The sequence below is a fragment of the Balaenoptera musculus genome, chromosome X (assembly GCF_009873245.2).
Source record: "Balaenoptera musculus isolate JJ_BM4_2016_0621 chromosome X, mBalMus1.pri.v3, whole genome shotgun sequence".
Taxonomy (NCBI): Eukaryota; Metazoa; Chordata; class Mammalia; order Artiodactyla; family Balaenopteridae; genus Balaenoptera; species Balaenoptera musculus.
The window spans coordinates 54340025-54366048 of NC_045806.1; the positions used below are offsets into that span (position 1 = coordinate 54340025).

At 41.3% G+C, this 26024-nt stretch overlaps 1 protein-coding gene across 1 annotated transcript in view; it reads right to left on the bottom strand.

The window, feature by feature from the left end:
* Positions 1-12450: 12450 nt before the first annotated feature.
* OPHN1 (oligophrenin 1) overlaps positions 12451-26024 on the bottom strand; it is a 121947-nt gene continuing 108373 nt past the window's right edge. Inside the window, exons 7-10 of the mRNA XM_036840788.1 lie at positions 21680-21845; positions 20507-20557; positions 16706-16747; positions 12451-15497 (exon numbers count right to left, since the gene is read on the bottom strand). Of these exons, the coding sequence (XP_036696683.1) occupies positions 16714-16747; positions 20507-20557; positions 21680-21845 (251 nt within the window). The 3' untranslated portion in view covers positions 12451-15497; positions 16706-16713. The remainder of the gene's footprint in view (positions 15498-16705; positions 16748-20506; positions 20558-21679; positions 21846-26024) is intronic.

The following is a 26024-nucleotide window of genomic DNA, read 5'->3' on the forward strand; positions in this document are numbered from 1 at the left end:
GTGGATATATGTATATGTATAACTGATTCAGTTTGCTGTACAGCTTAAATTATTACAACATTGTAAATCAATTATACTCCAATAAAAATTTTTAAAAATGAAGAAAAAGAAAAAATATTTTTAATAAAATATGTTAATAAATATTGGTTTATTATTATTATTTTTAAATGAAGTAATCAAAAATTTAAACATTTCCCATTTTTAACTTGCAGTATGGTAAACATCAATAGATATCAACCACAATATCAAAACCTCTTTGAAGTCTTCAGTAATTTTTAAGAGTATAAAATGGTCCTGAGACCAAAACATTTGAGAACAATTCCTCTATATTACCCATGTCATCCCCCTGGTTCTTAAGCTTCAATGGCCTTCAAGCATTCAAAGTCCTTCATAGACAGGCTTAAAGCTTCCTTTTAAGTCTCATTTCATGTCACTCCCCTCCATGCACTCCCCTCCACACATCAGCTGCATCTGCATCAGGTAGCTTGCTAGTCCTTCAACCTGCCATGCTCATTCTCACCTCCATGCCTAGCACATGTAGCCCAATTCAAAGATCACATTTTCTGTGGATTCTCCTTTCCTGCTTGGCAGATTTATTGATCTCTTCTTACTTTCTCCAATGTATTTTATGAGGTTGATTTCGAAACTGCCACTTTCCTCATTTTTGCAAATAAAGAAACTGAAATCCAGAAAAAGAAGGGGACTTGACTAAGTTCCACAGCAAGTGAGTGGCGGAGCTACAGCCTAAATTCCCAGCATTCTTTTCACACTTCTCTTCATGGAAGCTGCTACAGAGATCAGAAAGTATTGAAGGCTCTGGAAGGAAGGGGAATTAGTTAAGCTGAGTTTTAAAAAAGTTCTGGGTTGGAACATTCTTAAAGGAAGTAACCCTTGACTTTGGCCTGGTCTAAGAGCAGTCAATCAGTCTTTACCCATGTTGACAGCAGATGAAAAGCAACTCATGGGAAATATCCTTGTCCTTTTTAGCTTCTTCAGTTCTATCCAAACCATTACATCAGTCATTATCCTTAAATGGAATGTCTGAGGGGCTTGCAGGCACTCTGGAGGCCACCTGAAGAACACTGCTCCCATCTGAAGAAGAGCATTTGAGTTGATGTTGTTCTGTCACCACTGCCTGCTACACCAATTGCCCTTATTTGGCTCCCTAGGCTTGGATAAAAACTCTAGGTAAGGCCTAATGCAACATTCAGGATTTGGTGGAAAATGTAATTGCCTGTTTCAGAGAACTTTGCTTTTCCTATAATTTGTCGAATGGCAGGTATTGGGAATACTCTCTTTGGAAAAAAATTAGTTTTAAAAGCTTTTGGTAACTGTCAAGAGATAGTTTCTGTGAGGGCTCCAAATGAAGCTAACCCTAAGGGATACTGCTTGTTCTATAGCATCTGGCTGGTTAGGAAAGGTTACCCCCAGGGACAGGGGTCTAGAGAAGGTTAATGAAAATTAACTTGGTGTCTGATGTCTTGAAAACACTGTCCTATGGTAAAGTTTTTAGGGTGGAGTTGATCCATTCAGTTTAACCCACATTATTGGGGCACATTTGAGCCAGATGCTGTGCTAAGAGCTTGGAATACAGAGTTGAATAAAACTAAGCCCCTGCCCCTGAAAAGTTCTTATTCTCTTCAGGAAGCCAGGCAAAAATACACATAGTTACAACATAGTATTATCAGTACTGGAATCAGTATGACTGGAGAAGGAGTGACTATAATGAAATGGAGAAGGCTTTCTTAGGGAGGTGATATGTGAGCAGGGCCTTAAGATGAACAGGTATTCACTTGTTCACAAAAGATCATTACAGTTTTAGGTAACCAAATGTGAAAGGCATGGAGGTAGGAAGGCTGAGCTTAGTTGTTATATTTTGGCTGTCATCTGCCACCTCCAGATCCATTCTCTGCCCTTCTCTTCCCTCCTCTTGTGTCCCAAGAGGCTGACGTCGTGAATTGCATCAACTTGTCTGCTGGCTTCTGGCTGGGTTTGGCACTGACAGATCAAGAGTGGGAGAAGAAGAAAGTCTTGTTATTTCTTCCTCACTCTTTCTCTGCTTTAGGTCTCATTTCTGACACTGACTGGAATTTTCCCTGATTACAGTTCCTACTAGGGACTTCTCCACAGCTCCAGCTCTCACTAGGTGCTGGTAACAATTTTCCATTGATTTACCGCTCCAGTTCAAGGGTGTAATGGCTTCCTGTTATTCTGAGACCCTGTATGTTTCACCATCTCTTGTTGATACCACTAACCCTGCCCACATTTTTGAAAGTTGTCAGTTTCATTTCCTGCGGGACCCTTGCAAATACAGCTGAGAACATCCACAGGTCTAGTTTTCACAGAATGTAAAGTTGTGGGTAAGGTGAGGGAGGACGGGAAGAAGATGAGACAGAGTCTACATGGCAGACTCTTGTATGACCCTTTTTTATGAAAGACCTTGTGTGAGTAGGTCATGAAGAGCCTTTACAAACCAATTTTGTTCTCAATTGGGAACTCCTGAGGTTTGTTGATCTGTTACACAGATGATTCCAGAATTAATAGTTACCATTTATTGAATATTTTCTGTGTCAGACACTTTATCTTCATTATCTCATTGAATCCTCACAACCCCTAAATGTGAGCACTTATTGATCTCAATTTTACAAGTGAAAAAACTAAGTCTCAGAGAAGAGAAGTAACTTGCCTACTGGATTGCTAATGAGTAGAAGAGGAAGGATTTGAACCTATGCCTGCCTGAGTCTAGAGTTTAGGTTCTTCACTAGACCCAGTTGGACGGTGAATTGGTCTATATAACTTTTAGGGTGTCTTTCAGCCCTAGGACTTCATACTCTATGGGGTAAGCAGGCATCTCCAACTAAGCTCATTGGCCCATCCATTAACTAAAGGTGCAGGTGGCACCTTGTGGGGTACATGCAGTGGTGTGAATGAGACTTCTTGGTTGGGCACAATGCCTTCATTTCCTGCAAATGTCCCTCCTGCTGGCCATGTCTTCCCCATGTCTGGGCAGAAACAGAACCATATAGCTAATTAATTCTGACAGAATTCCATTTTTAGAAATGCTAGTTATATCAGCTCCTCTGGTGGAAATCTGGCACTCCAGCAGGAGTGAGTGCCACCCGTAGTGCCAACCAGTGCTTGCTTAATTTAGCACTGGCACAGTCTAAGTTGATGTGGCTATTGAGTTTGGATATCAAATCATAGTTTGGTATCAAGCTTTAGGAAAATGAAAAGAGGAAACAACTTTGAATACCTACTCCAGGCTGGGCACTCTCCATTGATTCCTCACTACAACCCTGAGAGGCATGTGTCATGACCCACATGTTACGGGCGAGGAAACTAAGGCTTAGAGGAGGGAAGTAACTTGCCAGGGTGTAAGGTAGCTGACAAGTGTCAGAATAGGCATCAGAATCCAGACTCTACTTGACTTCTAAAGCCAATATTCTTTGCTACTGTATCATGTGACCAGCACAATATACTGGTTAAAACCTCAGAATTGAGGACTTCCCTGGTGGTCCAATGGTTAAGAATCCACCTTCCAATGCAGAGGACGTGGGTTTGATCCCTGGTCAGGGAACTAATATCCCACATGCTGCAGGGCAACTAAGCTCGCGTGCCTCAACTACAGAGCCCACGTGCTCTGGAGCCTGCGTGCCACAACTAGAGAGAAGCCCGCCCGCCGCAACAAAAGATCTCACGTGCCACAACTAAGACCTGATGCAGCCAAAATAAATAAATAAATAGGAAGGAAAAAAAAACCCCTCAGAACTGAGAACTTGGTTTTGAATCCTAGCTCCACCACTTCTTAGCTGTATGATCATGGGTAAGTCACTTAATCTTTCTGTGTCTCGGCTTCTTCATCTTTAACGTAGGAATAATAATATCTACCTCAGAGTCTTGTTGTGAGGATTAAATGCATTCATATTTGTAAAGCACTGAGAAGAGTGCCTGATACAGAGTCAATGTCATATATTTTTAAAATAAATATAGAGCTATTTCTATCCCTTTAAAATCTCTTAATTCTTCCATTCTCAGGCCTGGAGAAGAAAAGAAAGGAACTAGATCAGGAGGCAGACTTTCCTAGAAGGAAATCAGATTTTCTACTAAAGCTGGAGAAAGGCTAAGGCTATTGACTGAACTGGAGAGACCCAACCTGCAAAACTTGAGAGAAAGTATATGGTGTCCATGTCTTGTGGTGAATTTCTGTGCCCACCCTCCCTTGTTCCCTCACTGCAGCTGGATGTTGCTTGGCCAGCTCTCTCTGACCTCCCTTTTACCTTCAGATCTGGAAATGGCTGCTGAGATGATAGCAAGAATGGACAGATAGTCATCTGGAGGACTGGAACCTTGACTATAGGTTATGGAAGCTGGGCTTGAGGATCATAACACTGTCTGGCTCAAAAAAAAAAACCTACATATGTTTCAGATTCCTTCACACTACTGTCAAGTTAGCAAGGGCAAGGAGGTGGTTCCATGGCCATACCTTCCTGACCCAGAATTGATAAAGATATATATCAGGTATAGATGTGTATATGTCAATGGATGCCTTAGGGTTTCCTGGAAGTGTGGGGTGGGAAGGGGGGAAAATATGATCTCCACTTACCACTGAAGAACCTTGTGTGAGTGGGGTAAAGTTGATGATAACCATGGAGACCCTAGCTGCCCTGTATAGGTATGTCCTTCATCATCATGGTCTGGGTATTGGTTATTACCCTTTGCTCAGCCAAGGATCATGGGCCCTTTAACATGGTTTTTGCAACTTCTTTATTCTCTAAGGCTGCCACCAGCCTAATGCTTCTCGCTGATTGAACACACACCCAAATGCCCAATAGTTACATTGTGAAGGGAGAAATGTACTATTTCTTGTGTTAGACACACCCAGGGGCAAATCCTAATACCACCAATTAATATCTGTGTGATCTAAGGTAAATTATTTAACCTTAGAGCTTCAGTTTTCTCATATCTAAAATTAGGACAACACTATCTCTCCCATGGCTGTTGTGAGGAATATATGAGAAATTCAGTGTAAAAATGTCTTGCAGAGGGCCTTTCCCTCCTCCATTGCCCAATTCTTTCTCTCAGCTAACAGTCAGCATCCTAAAACTTTCAGGGCTTTGAAAATGTAAGTTAATACTATAAATTCAAAGCCCTTCCTTCCCAATAACTAAGCTCCATAATTCCTTCTCATTTAGAATTGCTTAGGCCATGATCTGTAGAATGACCTTCTAGTCTTTACATGGATCTGAGGCACACCCATTAATGCTTCAGTTAGTCCCATGATTATTTCACCTCCTTTGCACTTCTGGGCACCTCCCCAGGACCATCGAATGCAGTTGAGATGGCCACATCTAGAGATGCCTCTCACATTTTAATCAGACATTTATGTATTTATTACAATTTTCTGGCAGATGGTCATAAAGTATCTTGACCAAGGGGTGCTTTCTCTAATTCACACAAAGGCTCCATATAAGCTAGAAGTAGTCCTTCAACTTTCCTATCCCAACTTGCTTCAGGCACTGGCCACACCCTTATTTACTCTCCCCTTGCTCCACCTCCAGCATCACAGCAACAACAATGAGAAGTTTCTTTCCCAATAGTTCAGGGCTTCCCTGGTGGCGCAGTGGTTAAGAATCCGCCTGCCAATACAGGGAACACAGGTTCGAGCCTTGGTCCAGGAAGATCCCACATGCCATGGGGCAACTAAGCCCGTGTGCCACAACTACTTAGCCTGCTCTCTAGAGCCCACGAGCCACAACTACTGAAGCCCGCGTGCCTAGAGCCCGTGCTCTGCAACAAGAGAAGCCACCGCAATGAGAAGCCCGTGCACCGCAACGAAGAGTAGCCCCCGCTCGCGGCAACTAGAGAAAAACCCACGCGCAGCAACGAAGACCCAACGCAGCCAAAAATAAATAAAATAAAATAAATAAATTTATCAAGAAAAAAACAAGAAAACTGGTTCAGCACTGGGTATTGGGGTCTTCTGTGTTAGAGAATGTTTCAGTAATGAAAATATGCTATGCTTGTACAGACTCAGGAGTCCATTCCTATCTAGGCTTTCACCATTTACTCTCTATGTAACTTTGCGCAAGTAACAATCTTTCGGAATTTCAAGTCTTGATCTGTAAAATGGGACTAAAATGAGGTGGTTAAGAGGCTCAGATGAGACAATGTATATAAAACGTATACAATGTGCCTGCCAGGTGGTAGTACTTTTTTTTAATTTTACCCAGTTACCACCCTAACTCTTATGCCAGATCTACTGGGAAAGCTCAAGGATTCAGGTCTCTCCCACTTTATGCTTGACACACAATAGATGCTCAACAATGTTTATTTCCTTCCCTTGGTCCCAGGGGAACCCCAATTCCATGTGGGGCTTGTTTCAACTTCCAAGGCCCTGAATTCTAGAAGCACAAATTATGCAAAGGCTCTGGATATGATTCTTATAAATTGTTCACTTTTGGTCAGGGCTGAGTCCCTTTCCCCCTTTGTCACAGTGGGACCAGTTTGGCTACTTAGCTGCCTATGTTTCTTTCCCAGAGCTCTTCAAATTCATTTAAAGGATATTTAGACCCATTTCCAAAGGTATTTTGTGATGTCTTATTCACTTCAGGGAAAGTAATGTGATTTCTTACTGAATATAAATATACCCTGGACAGCCAAGAGCCAAGGTTAATTTCTAGTTAAGTGTGAAATCAGCCAGCAGCAGAATAGTGCTTCTCTTCTATATCCCCTTCAGGACCTACGTACCCCCTTACAGAATACCTTTGAGGAAACACAATAAGCACTATTGTAATGACAGTAGGAGTGAAAAATGTAGGAGGAAGGGAGAGTAAGGGAGTGTTGGAAAGACAGCTGCTTCCCAGAATAGTATAAAGGGTCCTCATGAGGGTGAAGGTACCTAAGCGACATCACCAGGAGCTTAACTGTCATAGGAGGAAGGATCCCCTATTCCTCAAGTCATAGGAATGACTTCAGACCATACTGTTGGAAACGGCACAGGGCAGAGTAGCTGGGTCTGGGTTATTGGCATGAAACTCCTGCATGAGAGACTAAGTATGGGGGGGACTGAGCCATGCATGAGGACAGCTTCCATAGGGTGTTGGGGTTCAGGGTGGCTAGTTACAGGGCCAAGGAACATGACAGTTTCCAGATAATCAGGTCATTGTATTGAGGAATCCAAGAATCAGGTGGTAGATAGATAACATCTGGGAAGATTTTGAATGGCAGAGCATGATCCACTAGCCCTGAATGGATAGAGAAGATTCCATTCCTGGATAGTAACTGAGGCAGCCACTACTACTACTACTATGACGACGACTACTACTACCACCACTGGTTAATATCAATTGAGCACTTACTTATTAAGGGCCAACCATGGTTATTTGGGTGAAGTAACTTGCCTATGGTGATTGAGGCATGAATATGGATAACGGTGTTTGAGTTCTTTTCAGTGGGGTTAGAGGCCAGGGCTAGCAAAGGAGACATGGAGAACAGAGGAACTCAGCCTCTACTGAGTTCCTCTAGATCTCAACCTCAGAAGGGAGACAGAATTCTGAGTCCTGCAGGATGGTAGCAGGGGTGGAGAAGAGGCGAGTGACAGTTAGGACTGAGCTTGTCCATACCCCACCTACCTCACATCCTGATGGCTTTGGAAGTTACAGTAGGATGGCACCTGCCAGCATCATGGTACCTAGATGAGAACAGCTGAGGAAGCAGAAATAAGAGGAATAAATCCAGGGCTGACAACACTAGCGGAAACTTAGTTCCCACAGGCTTGCCGAAGGCTGGGAAATGTAAGACATAGTAAAGGCCATTGCCTAGCCCTGTTCTCCAAAACCAGAAAAACCCTCTTTTGCAGCCTTAATTTTAGGCACTTTTTTTGGATATGCTCAGGGCCTGGGTCTTCAAGAAATGGACCTCACAGAGGTTCAGAGGTAATGATACAACTTGAATGCAAACCAAAATAGGGAGGCCTGCCTGCTCTGCGAGGGCATTCCTGGGGCCGACCCATGTTGACCCCACCTACCTGGACTGACAGTCTCCTTTTCTTCCAGCCACTGAGAAAATGTTGGGCACCTTCACTTTGCACTCCATTGGCCCCATAAAACCCAGCAAGTCTCTAAATTTGATTCCTTCAGGATGCTCAGCTGTGCTGACTTGGGTTATCAGAATGCCAGGACTCTGAGGGCAAGCTTAGAGGATCAAAGGTGCAAGGGACTTTAACTTGGCCTCTATCTCCCCTCTAGGAGAATTTTCCCAGTCTGATAGAAGCCACAGGGGATTAGTTTAGGAATTTGTCTGGGTATGAATCCTGAATTCACCATTTCCTGGCTGTGGGAATGTGAGCAAATGATGTAACTATTCTGTGCCTGAATTTTCTCATCGGTAAAATGAGGCTAATACCAGTACTTACCTCAGAGAAATATTATCTGGACAAGTTCAGTAGACCCATGCAAAGCACTTAGGCAAACATTTGGCATGTACTAGATGCTGTAAGTGTTAGCTCTTCTGGTCAGGTGATACGGGGAATACATGTCTTATCTTGGGCCTTTGGGAAAACTACTTCTGCCCCCTCCTCATCTTAGGTAGAATGTTACTAGTTAAGGGACTGGTCACCAGCATTAATGTGCCATCTAGGAATACCATCAGCTTCCAAAGAGTCCCCCTTGCACTCCAGCTACCACTTTTTTGGTGTGCTGCCTAATTGTGTCTGTGTGTGTTTGAGAAATGGGTGAAGTTGAACAACATGAGTTTTTAACTTCCCATGTAGGTGGCATGTAAATGGTAATTTTTTTCTTCCCCAGGATTTAGTGGGGGACAACCATGTGTCTTTATGCTGAAAAAGGGTGCTTCTGTAGGGAGCTGCTCCGTGCTTGTTGTATGCAGCATTATGGTCCCCCATGAAGATCCCATATCCTAATCTCCAGGACTGTGATTACATGGCAAAAGAGATGTTGAAGATGTGATTAAGGTTACTACTGACTTTAAAATAGGGAGACTATCCTGGATTATCTGTGCAGGCCCAATGAAATCACCCCAATGAAAGGGCGAGACTTGAAGAGCAGAGGCAGAAGAGAAAGTTAGATACAGAAAAGGAAGCAAAAGTATTTAGCCTGAAGATAGAGGGGGCCATATGTTGAAAAAATGGGGACCTCAGTCCTACAACAAGGAACTGATTTCTGCCAACAACCAGTGAGCTTGGAAGATGATCCTGAGCCCCAGATGACAACTATGTCCCTGACTGATATCTTGATTTTAGTTAAGTGAGACCCTAAGAAGAGAATCCAGCCACACTATGCCAAACTTCTGACCTACAGAAACTGTGAGAGAATAAATGGAGGTTGTATTAAGCCGCTAAATTTGTAGTCATTTGTTACAGCAGCAATATAAAACTAATACAATGTTTGTGGGCCTCACTTTGTACATGTCAAATGAGGGCAAAATACCTTGTCTTACCTACCTTATGGGTCTGTTATGAGAACAAAATGATGGACGTAAGTGTGCTCTGCAGAGTTTCAAGTTATAAAACTGTTAGGATATTCTCCAATAGGGAAAAAAATCGATCTGTTTTGAAACAATTGGATTGAAGCAATTAAGAGTTTAGAGCGCCTGACATTTCCCAGGAGAAATGCTGAGGGTCGGAGGGCTGATTCTCCTCTCCTGGAGAAGTAGTGCAGCATAGTTGAAATCAGAAAAGCTAGGTACAAGTCTATTTCTTATCTGTGTGACCTTGGGCAAGTTATGTCATCTCTCTGAGCTTCAATAAAATGTGGGTAATCATCCCTGCTCTGCCTAGGTGATATGGCTGTATGATGCTCAACTGAAGAAATGAGTGTGAACATATCATGGAAACAAAGTACTCAGATGGAAGGCCTATTCATCCTCCCTAGTGTGTGCCTTACTGCTGGAAGCAGATATCTTGATTCTGGTAAACTAGTCACCCAAAGAAAGTAGAGTTGAAAGACCCTTGGGGTGGTACTCTGAGCACCTGTTTTCTGCCATTGGCTCTGGTGTGTGACTTTAGCCAAGTCCCTTCTCCTCTCTGAGTCTGTTTCTTCATTTTAAAAGTTTAGATTATAGTCAGTTGTCTTCAGCTAATGGGCATCAGAATCACCTGGAGAGATGGCAGATGGAGGACGAGCAAAATTTTTCTCTTTTTTACAAGTCTCTCCTACCCCCAATAAACTATCCCCCCCCCAAAGCCCAAATCAGAGGAGCTTTATTAAAGTATGTAGGAGTTTCATGTAAAGTATGCCCTATTCAGGATATAGGAGTTGATTCCCAAGTATGTGGTTTGAAGCAGCTGGTTCTCAAAGGAGTCTGGATGCCTTGTTACACTTCAATTAAAATACCGGCCAATTTCAAACCAGTTAACTAGTTATGCTCCTCCCAGTTCCTTGCAATTCCCATTAATGTTGCTTTGTTATGACTGATATTTCCTCCCAGAATACTCCTTCTCATGTGAACTAAAGATACTAATCTCTGGCCAGACAAAACCCGGTAGAATTGTCCATGTTTTCATTACAATGTTGACTGTAGTAAAAGCCATAGCTGAGAATAACTGAATGTCAAAGCTGAAAAGGCCCTTTGGTTTAAAGACAGACAACTTGGGAGGGACTTGCTCAGCATTACAGAGAGGCAGTGACAGAGGTGAGTGTGGACCCCAAATGTTCCTGAAGGGAGCTCTTTCCAGTGCTCCATGTTGCCTTTCTATTGCCTTTGATGCTCAGAGGTTTGAAAGTCAAGTAACTTCCAGTCTTATTTCCTAGGCTGGTTTCACTATTCTTTGAAGTAGAAAAACTTAATTTATATGTCATCAAAGTATAATGCCATGTACAAAGCAATGTAAGAAGCAGGCAGCTATGGACACAATCTTTGTAAACACTTCCAACATACCAGATTGGCCTTATCTGCCATTTTTGGTCTTTGCCTCACAAAGAGGTCTCCTTCCTCAACCTGCTTTGTTGTCTTAAATGCCTTACAATCAGTGCTTCTCAGACTTTAATGTGCATAGCTATCTCCTGGAGACCTTATTAAAATACAAATTATGATTCCAGATGTCTGGGATGGGGCCCAGGAATCTGCATTTCTCATAAGCTCCCAGGTAATGCTGATGCTGAGGCTGTTTATAGACCACATTTGGAGTAGCACGACTTGCAGATGTTGTTAGTCTCATTTCTAAACATCTTCTCCATTTACTGTCAACATTCCTTTACCACTGGAGGTAGTATGGTGTATTAGAAACAGGAACGGCCCTGTAGCTTCTAGTCCTGGGTTTCTATCAATCCCTAACTGTGTGACATTGGGCAAATCATTTCTCATCTTCCTTAGCCTCAAGTTTCCTTATCTGTAGAATGGGGCTGTCAGCTGTCACACAATGATGTTGTGAGGCCTCAGGGAATAACTGGGCTTGGTGCAAAATAGACTGTAGATGGAGATGCCTAGGTACAAAAAGATTCTGCGCCTACATTTCCTTAGAATTGCAGAAGACAACATGAGCAGTGGATCATGCAAAATATGCCCAAAGATTGTTTCCATGACAAAACTGTAGGTGGAGGCCATTAATACTAGACAGTCTGCATACTTTATTAAAAGTCACATTAATGGACCCCAGGATCTAATTCTTTTTCTTCTGATGTTACATATGTATTTCACAAATGTGTCTTTCTAGCATCTATTAATGTCCTTGGTATCAAGTGATTCTTTTCCCTATGAAAATGAAGGTTTTTCTTCAAAAACATCTCTTCAAGTTATCTTGCTTTTCTCTGAAATTTTTAAATGCTTCTGAAGCTTTTTCTGGGCTTGTGATGTGTCAAGGCCATTTGTCTGTAGCCACATTAAAAATAGTATCATTGATCTACATTCTCTCAAAAGCAATTTTTCTAGTCACAGAAATACTTCTATTACTTTATTTGTTCTAGCTATTACAGAATTAAGGAACTTCTTGAAAAGGGAAGGATTCTTTCCCACAATTGCAACTTATTTTAGAAATACTCTACATGACACCACTTTATTACTCAATTTGGATGCTGAGTTTTGCCCCTCAGTGGCTGGGCAACACACTCCATCTTTTTTTAAACAAAAACTTCAATAATATTTATTATTCTAAATCATCTCTTAACTTTTGCTATCATCACCACAGAAAACCCTTAATAGGGATTTGATCCCAAGGCATCAAGTCCTGCAGAAGCACCAAGACCATTTCTATTTCTCAAACCATGTGTGGATGCCGCCCGTCTCTTGGGGTAAAACTGCACATGCTAGAACCTTGGTGAAGTAACAGACATATACAAGGACCTTTTTCTCTTTGAAAAACAGCTAAGCCAAGGACTTGACAACTACCAACTAAAATATAAATCCTTCATGTCACAAGGTAAAAGTAAATGATCCGTTTTAAGACATTATCAAATGGGCATTCTGAAGGTGAGGAGAAAACATAACTCAGAAATCTCTTTCAGCCCAGTTTTTATTCCCCTGTAAACTGGACCTTCATCCCCTCCTTCCCCTCAAATACTTGCCTTTTAATATTTTGTTAAGTAGGTCAGCTCCAGTATTATGGCCTTTATATGGCAAAGGGAAAACAACATGGAGTGCAGAGTCAGAGAAAGCTGGATTAGAATAATAATTCTGTTATTTACTTTCTGTGTGACCTTGAGCCAGTTAATTTTAGCCTGCTGGGTCATAAATCCTTTATCTGTAAAATGAGGAGGATAGCATCCACTTGCATGATTATTGTAGGGACTAAATGATATAATGTATATGAAGCATCTAGCACTTAGTAGGTGCTTAATAAATGTTATCACTGACAGCTCAACATTTACAGTTCATCCATTGCCAGTTTCTCCTACCTGCTGGCCGAGGTATGCGGATAATTTCCTACAATTGACACGCTTCAATTATCACCCCCTTCCCATAGTCTCTTCTGAATGACTATCCATCCATCAAGCCTAGGACAAGCCAGTCTCATTCCACAGAAGCTTTTGCTCTTTAAATCAGAGAACAAAAGGGTAGGTGCTGAGGTTCATTCTTTGGGTATAGCCCAGGGCAGGGGTAGAGCCAGCCAGGCACTGCTCCTTGGCTTCCAGTCAGACTGGTGATCCCAACTCTTTAGGCCAGGCCTAAAGATCTGTGTCCCAGGAAACACATAGCAATCTCACAGCCACATTTCTGGGACACATATTCTACTGGAATTGTGGTGGCTTTCTCTGGTTCTCAATAATCTCTCAATATTTGTAGTGGTGACTGTGGAATTTCCCCCCAAGGAAACCAGAGTGAAATCATGTCTCTAATATCTTCAAAGGTACTGAGGCCCCATTGGCCACTGCTTCTGTGGCTAAAATCTGCACACCTGCTTTGTTTAGCTAGTCATCTAATGGGACAGAGCAGAGAGGCCACAGCTCTGAGACTGTGGCTCAATGAGTACTTCCTGAGTGAGGCTAGTAGGTCTCACAGAGATTCCCTTTGAGGGTGAGCAGCAGGTAGAATGGTGCCCACTTGGCTTACTTTCTCCTGGTTTTTTTAGCAAATTTGCCTTTGAGACTGGGTAGAGCTGAGAGTTCAATATGGCCACCTGGGTACATCGTCATTAAGAATGTCATCAAATTGCTACTCAATTACTTCCACAAAGGCTCTCAGTGTGTTTAGCTTACATGTTACTAACTCATCAATAAGCCATATTTAGAGTTCAATCTTGAAAGTAGCTATTGCCTTTCAGTAACACTGTTCCAAAGGCATCTCAGAGTTGGTTTGGGCATGGGTGCATTCTCTTTCTCATCTCCCTCTCCCTTACCCTCTCTCTCACCTCCCCTCTCCCCATGTCTATGCTTCTTTCTCAGTACTATAGTCAGTGCACTAGTGGGGCCTGGCTATAAGAGTCCAATAGGAAAGTCCTTTCTCTCACACTGGACCACATTATAATTACACAGACCCTAAAGACAGGCTATCTTAAAGCCCACCCTAAAGCCAAGGCACCTGTGTGGAAACAAGAGATGACACTTTCTCCAGCAGCTTCTCTTCAACAAACAGGAATCAGAAATGTCTACTCGTCAGATTTCTGACTCACTACACTAACTGTGTTTTAATTCCTTTCCAATGATTGAAATAGCAAATGAGGAAGACCAGGAGCTTATGTCTGGAAGTCCCATTTGGTGGCAAATATGTGTAGCCCAAGAAAGAGGGTAAAAGCCAGATCCTCAAAATGATGGCCATTAAAGCGACCAATCATAAGGCCCCTTGCTAGATAAGCATGGTGTAATGGAAAGAACCTTGTGTAGGTGCCCAGGGATGTGGTATCTTGTTTACACATGGCTGCTAACTTGCTCTGCCTCAGTTTCCCCAAAGGTAAACTAAGGAGTTAGACTAAATAATTCTGAAAGGCCTTTCTAATCAAATATTTTATAGGTCATAAAAAGAGTCTTTTATCTCAAAGGCTGTGGTTCTTAACCTTTATTGTGTCACAGGCCCAATTTGAAATTCACTAGAATGTTATGGACCATCTCCTCAGAAAAGGCACATTGAAAAGGCATACCATTTCAGAGGCTTTATGAAGTTCCTGAATCCACAGATATTGGGTTAAGAACTGTTTCTTTCAGGTGATAAAACAGCTTATCTGCATAAGGCAGACATGAAGCAACAGTGACAACTGCCTGGCCTCAATCCATCTTAACAATTCTCCCCAGCATTTGACCCAAAAATGGAACTCCTGCAGAACAAACACAGTCTGCCTTTTTTAAAAGAACTGTCTTCAGCTTTTGTTTCTTTCTTGATTGCTTGGAAAGGAAGCTGTCAGGAGAAAACAGGAGGAGGAATAATTCAAACAGACCTAGGCTTTGACATGTAAAACATGCTTTGCAGATTTGTCCTAAGCGGCTGTATGCAGAAGCAGGAAGGCCTGAGTCCACTTGGAGGGATTGTGGGGGCATCACTCATTCTGTCTGGTCCCATAAGAGCAGACACATTCTTGGCAATATATTACAGCGCCAAAGCTCCAAACTGGCACCAGGGTCCATATCCTCAGTAAGAGACATATTGAGATTCTCGAAAGTTCAGCAAACATTCCTACTCCCCTACTTCCAAGGTAAGCAATGGACCCAACTCAAGTAACTTCTGGTTCAGGGTAAGACTTCTGAGATAAATCTTTAGTCTCAAATCTTTCAGAGCTAGATGGCCTTTTGAGAAGGCAGGAAGTTCAGAGAAGAGTTGAAAACTGAGCTCCTCTCTTCGACTCAGGTCGGTGGATAGCTTGGTTTCTGCAGTCTGGCTTGAGGGAGTTCAGCCATTCACAGTCTTATAGGAGCTCAAGATAGACCTTCTGAGGGAATGAAGACAGAATACAAAGGAGAAATAAACTTGTGTCTAGGACGTGTGTCCCTTATTTTATAGCATCCCAGAGCCTGAAGGTGCAGGGCCAGGAAAGATCTGCTCTTCAGCACACAAGGGTTTGAAGAAGACTCTTCTAGAACCTGGAAAGGGTCCCCTGAGGCCAAGGCTTTTAAAACCTGAAAGGGAAAGAAGAGAGTAAGGAATTAGCTAGGACTGGTTAAACACTTAACAGCCACTGAGCAGTAGGCCCTCTCTTGGTAGGTAGCTAATCTTCCGAGCAATAGCGGCTGGGTAGAAAAAGGCCCTTATAACTCAGATCCCATGAAACTGTCCTAATACGGTGCTAAAATCAGGGCTGAAACTGTGTGCCTTAAGCCTGAACTCTAATCCCCAAAAAGTCTACAGAAGATACAGATGCCTGATACCTCTGAGATTACCCACCTTGCTGAATGGCCACTGCCTTTATGGCCCTACAATAACTCCAAACTTCCTTTTACTGGGACTTCACCTTCATGAGAGCTGATAAGAAAATGCTTATCTACCCATAGACCTCTGAGGACTGGCAGTGATATGAAGAAAAGGAAGGCTGAGGAGTACATGGAAAGCTCTGCTCCAGATACCTGGATCTGATTTATGTGTGTATTGGTTCATGTCATGCCAGCAATCTGATTGTCAATCAGAACTCCTAGTAGAGAAAGAAATTTCCATGATCTCCATGGTTCTGGTGATCTCAGTAAGTTACTTATCCCCTCTGAACCTCAGTTCCTTTATTTGTTGAGTGAAAATACATATTAACGTCCCTATTTCTGGCATTTGATATGGACTAAATGATATAATGGAAGTGAAAATGCTTTGCATTAGACAAATATAAAGAACTAAGGATGAAGGTTCAAGGGGTAAGACTGAAATTGTGATTTGATCTGAAGGAATGAAGTTCCCCTACAGATACTAAGGTAGACTCTTGGGACCTGCTATAATATCAAATGAGAGGTTACTGATATTCTTATAGACCCAAAGGATGTCAGAGTTAAAAGGTTCCAAACATTTCATCTTACATATTGGGAAATTGAGGCCCAGAGAAGGAAATGTAATTGCCCAAAATGTCACAATTTAGGATTCCTAATGACCTTGATTCAAAGGCAATTTGTAAAACTATACTGTAGTTTGGCTGAGCAAGAAAGAAAGGAAACTTAAAACACAGAGAACCTCATAATTAAAAGGCAGTAAGTTTAAGGGTCAAGTAATTACAGGGTAGTGAACTGAGGCATGGAGGTGAATTCCCACCCTCTGGACCTACATGGCACTCCAGTCCTCAAAAACTCAGATCTCATAAAGAAGGTATATGTGTAACAAGGTTTTGTAATCAGGGATGGATACTACATACCTGAGGCCTCAACTCTCATCTCCAGGAACTCTGCCTTGAGAACTGTGGGTAAAGGAGGAAAGACATTTCACTAAGACTCTAGAAATCAGAACTGGAAAGGAAAGCAAGTGGATGGGTGACCCTTCCAGGACGGTGGCAATTAGGCCATTTGAAAAACGAGGAAGTGATTCCATCCAGATGTTTCAAAACATCTCACTCCATGCTTATAGGTTGGGCTACCTCTCTGCCAGATTTAGAGAGCCCAGTATCCCAGACACAAAGACATCTTTCAGGTGCCAGCACAATCCTTCGAGTGCCATACTATGGGAGGCAAGGGAAGACCAGAGAAATTGGCCCAAGACCAAAGACTACATTCTGTGATTATCTCCAATGGGAAAAGGGCAAAGAGGGAAGGCAAGTGCCTTGTGAAACATGAATCTTTCTTTGCCTTGAAGACCAAACCAGCCTCTTGATGTGCTTAGATTGGTCCTAAAGTAGCCTTGTCTGGGGATGGTTGGAGGCAAGAGACAATTCTGGAGAATCAAGCTCCCTATAATTTGGCCAGAAAATCCCAGACAACATCTTGCCCCAGGGCTATATCCTGAACATTGTTTTTCTCTTCTCTCTTAAGTCTATTTATACCTACTCCCTGAGTGATCTTATTCCCATCCATGATTTCAATCCCCATCAAATACTGAGACCCCCCCCCACAAGGTTACTATTCACATTGTAGTATATGTGAATGCCCCTATAACTTTGTACAGTGGCTGTACTTAACAGTTCTACCTCTAAACCTATGTAGATCCAGCCCCAATTACTAGTCTAAGTTGCAGTTACCCACTGGACATCTCTATCTGATGTCCCAAAGAGTCTTCATACACACTGTGTCCAAAATTGAGCAGAGAAACTTTCCCACAAAACCTGTTCCTCCATGATTAATTATTGCTACCATCTACCTAACTGCCCAAGTTAGACTTCTTTCTCTCTTAATCTTTCTCCAATGCTCCATGTTTGAAAAGTCAGCAAGGTCTTACTGAGTCTACCTCAAATCTGTCCTTTCATTCCATTCCTATTGACAATGCCATACATCAGGACCTCATCAACTCTTGCCAGGATGATTAGCCTCCTAACTGGTCTCCCTGCCTCCAGGTTTTACTCTCCCAACTATCTTCCTCATTACCAGCAGAATGTGTGTGTGTGTGTTTTAAAATAACTCAGGCAGCTTAGAATATGCATTGTCATGCTGAAAAGTTTTCCATGACACCCCATGGACTACAGAATAAAGACCAAACTCCTTAGTTTGTCATATAAGGCCTTTACAATCTGGCCCCAATCCATCTTCTTGGCCTCAACTCTAGCTAAGCTTCCTTCTTCTCACCCCCACATTCTAGCCAAAGTGGAACACTAATCACTTTGTGAACCTGCCTTGCATAAGCTATTCTGCCTTACTGAAATGTCTTCCCCTCCCTTCTCTTCTTGATGAGCCACTTCTCATTTTCTTTTGAGTTTTTAATTTTTTTAATTGTTGTATTGTAGAAGGGAGATGAATGAGAAGTGAGGTCATTCAAATGTCAGGTTACATAGAGTCAGGCGTACAAACTGGAAGCAAAAAGGGGCAGAGAAAAGGTTAAACAGATCATTTTCATTAGAGATGAGATGGGATTGACTGTGGCTAGTCTAAGAATCTTGACCAGTAGCCAGCATGTAGGTGCACTGATGCAAGTGGTGGTTACAGAATCGGGGCCTAGACAGAAGGGGTGCTTTCCTTATGTGGATGCTGAGTGGGAGGAACCTGTGGGTACCTAGGAAGGTGGCTTATTACATATTGGAGGACTGGTGTACCCACCTTGGTCTTACCCACAATCCTGCCAAGATGGAATCTGGGGATAAGGAACAGGATTAAATTTAGGTTCCAGAGGCCTGGACATAGGATTGGTCAGGTCGTCCTCCAGCCTGAAGTGTCTGCTTTGACCACAGTGCCCTATGTTGCAGTTGGTCCAAGACTTCCCTGAGCACTAAATGACAAAGCCCAGGCAGTGGTTACCAATCTTTCCACACTTTCAACACCAGGTTGGCTATAGTTTCCCTATTAAAAGTCAGGCTGCCTTAAAGATTCTGTTGGACTTTGTTCATGCCTAGTATGTGTCCCTCTCAATGCCTTGGTTCCCTGTCCAAAGCTACAGATCAATCCCTCACGTTTTCAGTGTATTCTACCCATCTTTCAAGCCCCATCTCAGATATCACTTCCTCTAAAAAGCTTTCCTTTAGATATGCCCAGTTCATTCTGTTAATTCTAGTTTGCTTCATTCTATTTCCCTGGTATTTATTCTCATATGGCTTATCCTAGGGAGGTTGGAAGGACCACCAGGAAGTAGGAAGTAGTCCTGCTCATAAGCAGATACTTTATTAAGAATATAAAGTATTCTCTCTCTTTCTGTTTTTCTTTTTTTCCCTCAAGCCTATCTGATTAAGCCTGCTTTAAAAATGTCCTAGGTGAAAACTTTATCTTCATTCTATCAGTAAGAGAAATCTGGGGCTTTGACCTCACTTTCATTTGTTATGGTAGAATAAATGGTAAATTATTGTCTAAGGAGAATTTGGCCCAGTCTAGAGTTCCCTGTGGCTGACTGCCAAGCAGAACTAGGGTGACCTGCTGTTCAGAATCATGTCCTGGTGAGTCGTGTCCCACAGTTTTAACTAGATGATGTCAAACCTATCCCAGCTCCAGTGCTAGTAAAGGCACATTGTTCTGCTTTTAACTGAATACCTGGAAGAGTTACACGCCTGTCACCCATCAGGAAGCACAATTTTGAACTCTCTGATAAGCAACATTGAATAAACTCACAGAAGAGTGCCTGAAGGCTAAGCAATAATTTCTCCAGGTGTTCTAGTCTAAAGGGTCCCAAATGATAGGCCTTGGAAAGCCTGTACCAGCACTTGAGGAATTTTAAAAACAAATTAACTGGAAGAAAGAAATAAAGGAAGGAAATTTTAAAAACCCAGACTCCCAGGCCCTACTCCTGGAGATTCTGTTTTAGTGGGTCTAGAGCAGAAGGCAGGAATCTGTGTTCATTTTATTTTCCCTCAAAATTTTCCAGGTGATTTATATATTCAGCCAGTTCAAAAACAACCACCTAAGTCTAATGTTTACCTCTGAAATGAGGGCTATGCTTATTCTAAGGCTGTTTATGTTAGAATATTGCTTTCTATATATTCCTATCAGCTGCCCTTTTAGAATATAATAGGGTCTAAATAAGTAAACTAACAAAAAAAATTAGACCTACATCAAGCATAAAGTTTTTGCAATACCACTTGGCATGTGAGTACTCTATGTGTGTGTGTGTGAGAGACAGAGAGAGGAGAAAGAGAGAAAGAGATGGAAAGACAGAGTCAGAGAGGCAGAGACAACAGATACAGAGATAGACAAAGAAAGAGAGACATGGAGAGAGACAGAAAAAGAGTCAAAGAGATAGGGAAACAGAGACAAAGAAACAGAGATATATGTAGAAAAACACAAGGAGAGACATAAAGAGACTGAGAATTACAGAGACAGAGAAAGAAACAGTGTTCAAGAGACAAATGGACAAGAGTGACAAAGGCAGAGAGACACACAGGTATAGAGACAAAGACAGAGACACAGGGTAAGAGACAGGGAGACAGAGAGACAGTGTTGGGGGAGAGAAAGGAACAAACACAGACAGAGAGAAAGAGACAGAGCTACAGAGAAACAGAAAAATAGAATGTTAAGAGAGCAAATGACATGCTCATGATATATTTATTAAAAAGTGATTTGGTTTCATTTCTGTCACCTGCATCTCTTACCTTCCTGTTTTCCGGGAAGCTGTTTCAAAGAACCTGGTCCTGGAAGCCACCCTGCAAAGAGAAGCCAACCAAGTCCCGTGAGTTGCTCTGGAATATGTGTGGGAACCAATGGCCAATGGAAAGGAAAAGAAAATATGAACCAGATAGGCCACCAATGCCAGGCTCTGCCTTAGCTTGCAAAGGATCTCGGTCTGAGGAAAAACCCAAGTATCAGAATGTGAAATGGCTCAGAGACCATAGGCACCCCCAAGGCTATGGCTGATACCCTTTGCTCCCCCTTGGTTCAGAATGGTCTAAGTATGTTGCCCATTCAAACTACTCTTGGGAGAAATAAGTGAAACAAGTTATTGGTTTCAGAGTATAATTTTTGGCATTTTTGGCTAAGTGTAATTTTGGCAATTTTGGCTAAGTGTAAATACACTTAGCTAATTAGTCCAAACGGTAGAGGCTCTGTTTTTCTTATTTTCTCAATTTTACAATTATGGAAAATAAAAGACACAAGAAAAAGGAACACTAGGAGGCAGGATACTGAGAGGGATCCCAGGCACTGGCTGAGGAGAAGCCGGCCAGGCTAGTTTTGTGGCCAAGAAAAGCTGGTCCCTGAGAGGTGCTGTGGCCCCACCTTAGCGGCTCTATCCCTGATTCCTTGGCTTACAGGCTAGCCTCAGGAGGGCCTGTTGGATATTAGCTCTGCTACTACCCTGTAAGAGGCTCTCTGGAGAATCTGAGCCATTTTGGAAGATTTTAAAAAATCATACCCTCTCTTTAAAAACAAAAAAGCCTCAAAGCACACGTAAAATGACCAAATCTGTTCATTAAATTACTTTTAAAACCAGTAGTAATAAGAAGAAAAACAAATTTCCAGAGGCAAAGAAGCATGAAAGCAGCCAGTAATCTTATCACCCTAGAGAGATCAGGACGACTAAGAAAAATGGGTCCCCTATCGGGTACTAAGATTTAAACACCTCAGCTTTAGGAAAAATCTCCCAGCTTTAAGTGTTGAGTAGAACACTCTGAACAGAGCTGGTCTGCAACAGTCCCCTACACTATGAAGTGAATGATACCCTGGAGTTGTGCATTGTACACCCTTCACAACCATAACGGTGATCCTGAAAGCATTCTTAGTGGTCTAAGGTGGGCTTTAGGTCAAGGTTGAAAAACAACCCTACTTACACAGACGATGGGATTTCCCCTGCATTGCCAGTCACTATATCTGGCTTTGGTTCTGGTTTCTGGGTAGTAGTTGCCCGGCAGGGAGGATCTGGAGGCCTCACTGGGGGTCGGATGATGGTTGGCTTTTCTCCTGGAGGCCGCACTATGCTGAAACTGTCAGAGTCTCCTGGAAAAGAGAACAACAAGAACGTGGACAGTGAGCCAAATGGAACACTACTCCTCAGCAGGTACCCAATATTGCAGCTATCTTGGCCACCTCCCTTGGTCCCCATTTCTTTTTGGTAACTAACAACTCTGGATTAAAAAAAATATTCTTCCAGCAGCTGTCCTTTCAGAAAGTCTATGTTTGAACCTCAGCTCTGGAGCTTCATATTTGTGTGACTTAGGGTATGTCACATCACTTTGCTCAGTCTCAGTTTCCTCAACGATATAATCAAGACTAATAATATATTATCTTACAGAGACATTGAGAGGATTTACTTAGGTAGTAATATGTTTAGTACTGTGACTGGCACATAGCAGGTGCTTAGTCAACGTTTGATGATAAATTTGTTATATTCATCATCACCAAAAATGAGTCTCTTCTCACTTAAGCCTTAACTATTGTGGCAGTCTCCAAACTCACCTTTCTTCCTCTATGTCTCTAGTTTCCAGCTCACTCAGTACAAAATAAATACACATAATGTTTAAATAAAATGATTCTGACAGGAATATGGTGAAACATATGCATGCACACATTGCTGGTGGCACTGTACACTGGGATTATTCTATCCAGATAGCCATCAAGAATTCTGGAACAGAGTCTCATCCACCAGAGGGCAGACAGCAGAAGCAAGAAGAACTACAGTCCTGCAGCCTGTGAAATAAAAACAACATTCACAGAAAGATAGACAAGATGAAAAGGAAGAGGGCTATATACCAGATGAAGGAACAAGATAAAACCCCAGAAAAACAACTAAATGAAGTGGAGATAGGCAAACTTCCAGAAAAAGAATGCAGAATAATGATAGTGAAGATGATCCAGGACCTCGGAAAAGAATGGAGGCAAAGATAGAGAAGATGCAAAAAATGTTTAACAAAGACCTAGAAGAATTAAAGAACAAACAGAGATGAACAATACAATAACTGAAATGAAAACTACACTAGAAGGAATCAATAGCAGAATAACTGAGGCAGAAGAACGGATAAGTGAAGTGGAAGACAGAATGGTGGAATTCACTATTGTGGAACAGACTAAAGAAAAAAGAATGAAAAGAAATGAAGAGAGCATAAGAGACCTCTGGGACAACATTAAACGCAACAACATTCGCATTATAGGGGTTCCAGAAGGAGAAGAGAGACAGAAAGGACAGAGAAAATATTTGAAGAGATTATAGTCGAAAACTTCCCTAACATGGGAAAGGAAATAGCCACCCAAGTACAGGAAGCACAAAAAGTCCCATACAGGATAAACCCAAGGAGAAACACGCTGAGACACATAGTAATCAAACTGGCAAAAATTAAAGACAAAGAAAAATTATTGAAAGCAGCAAGGGAAAAACAACAAATAACATACAAGGGAACTCCCATAATGATAACAGCTGATTTCTCAGCAGAAACTCTACAAGCCAGAAGGGAGTGGCATGATATACTTAAAGTGATGAAAGGGAAGAACCTACAACCAGGATTATTCTACACAGCAAGGATCTCATTCAGATTCGATGGAGGAATCAAAAGCTTTACAGACAAGCAAAAGCTAACAGAATTCAGCACCACCAAACCAGCTCTACAACAAATGCTAAAGGAACTTCTCTAAGTGGGAAACACACGAGTAGAAAAGGACCTACAAAAACAAACCGAAAACAATTAAGCAAATGGTCCTAGGAACATACATATCGATAATTACCTTAAACGTGAATGAATTAAATGTTCCAATCAAAAGACACAGGCTTGCTGAATGGATACAAAAACAAGACCCATATATATACTTTCTACAAGAGACCCACTTCAGACCTAGGGACACATAAAGACTGAAAGTGAGGGGATGGAAAAAGATATTCCATGCAAATGGAAATCAAAAGAAAGCTGGAGTAGCTATATTCATATCAGATAAAATAGACTTTAAAATAAAGAATGTTACAAAAGACAAGGAAGGACACTACATAATGATCAAGGGATCAATCCAAGAAGAAGATATAACAATTATAAATATATATGCACCCAACATAGGAGCACCTCAATATATAAGGCAACAGCTAACAGCTATAAAACAGGAAATCGACAGTAACACAATAATAGTGGGGGACTTTAACACCTCACTTACACCAATGGACAGATCATCCAAAACGAAAATAAATAAGGAAACAGAAGGTTTAAATGACACAATAGACCAGATAGATTTAATTGATATTTATAGGAAATTCCATCCCAAAACAGCAGATTACACTTCCTTCTCAAGTGTGCACAGAACATTCTCCAGGATAGATCACATCTTGGGTCACAAATCAAGCCTCAGTAAATATAAGAAAATTGAAATCATATCAAGCATCTTTTCTGACCACAACACTATGAGATTAGAAATGAATTACAGGGAAAAAACGTAAAAAACACAAACACATGGAGGCTAAACAATACGCTACTAAATAACCAAGAGATCACTGAAGAAATCAAAGAGGAAATCAAAAAATACCTAGAGACAAATGACAACAAAAACACGACGATCCAAAACCTATGGAATGCAGCAAAAGCAGTTCTAAGAGGGAAGTTGATAGCTATACAAGCCTACCTCAAGAAACAAGAAAAATCTCAACTAAACAATCTAACATTGCACCTAAAGCAACTAGAGAAAGAAGAACAAACAAAACCCAAAGTTAGCAGAAGGAAAGAAATCATAAAGTTCAGAGCAGAAATAAATGAAATAGAAACAAAGAAAACGATAGCAAAGATCAATAAAACTAAAAGCTGGTTCTTTGAGAAGATAATCAAAATTGATAAACCATTAGCCAGACTCACCAAGAAAAAGAGGGAGAAGATTCAAATCAATAAAATTAGAAATGAAAAAGGAGAAGTTACAACAGACAGTGCAGAAATACAAAGCATCCTAAGAGACTACTACAAGCAACTCTATGCCAATAAAATGGACAACCTGGAAGAAATGGACAAATTCTTAGAAAGGTATAAACTTCCAAGACTGAACCAGGAAGAAACAGAAAATATGAACAGACCAATCACAAGTAATGAAATTGAAAGTGTGATTAAAAATCTTCCCACAAACAAGTCAGGACCAGATGTCTTCACAGGTGAATTCTATCAAACATTAAGAGAAGAGCTAACACCCATCCTTCTCAAACTCTTCCAAAAAACTGCAGAGGAAGGAACACTCCCAAACTCATTCTATGAGGCCACCATCACCCTGATACCAAAACCAGATAAAGATACTACAAAAAAAGAAAATTACAGACCAATATCACTGATGAATATAGATGCAAAAATCCTCAACAAAATACCAGCAAACAGAATCCAACAAAACATTAGAAGGATCATACACCACGATCAAGTGGGATTTATCCCAGGGATGCAAGGATTCTTCAATATACGCAAATCAATCAATGTGATACACCATATTAACAAATTGAAGAATAAAAACCATATTATCATCCCAATATAGGCAGAAAAAGCTTTTGACAAAATTCAACACCCATTTATGATAAAAACTCTCCAGAAAGTGGGCATAGAGGGAACCTACCTCAACATAATAAAGGACATATATGAGAAACCCACAGCAAACATCATTCTTAATGGTGAAAAACTGAAAGCATTTCCTCTAAGATCAGGAATGAGAGAAGGATGTCCACTCTCACCACTATTATTCAACATAGTTTTGGAAGTCCTAGCCACAGCAATCAGAGGAGAAAAAGAAATAAAAGGAATATAAATTGGAAAAGAAGAAGTAAAACTGTCACTGTTTGCAGATGACATGATACTATACATAAAGAATCCTAAAAATGCCACCAGAAAACTACTAGAGCTAATCAATGAATTTGGTAAAGTAGCAGGATACAAAATTAATGCACAGAAATCTCTTGCATTCCTATACACTAATGATGAAAAATCTGAAAGAGAAATTATGGAAACACTCCCATTTACCACTGCAACAAAAAGAATAAAATACCTAGGAATAAACCTACCTAAGGAGACAAAAGACCTGTATGCAGAAAACTATAAGACACTGATGAAAGTAATGAAAGACAATACCAGCAGATGGACAAATATACCATGTTCTTGGATTGGAAGAATCAATATTGTGAAAATGACTATACTGCCCAAAGCAATCTAGAGATTCAATGCAATCTCTATCAAATTACCA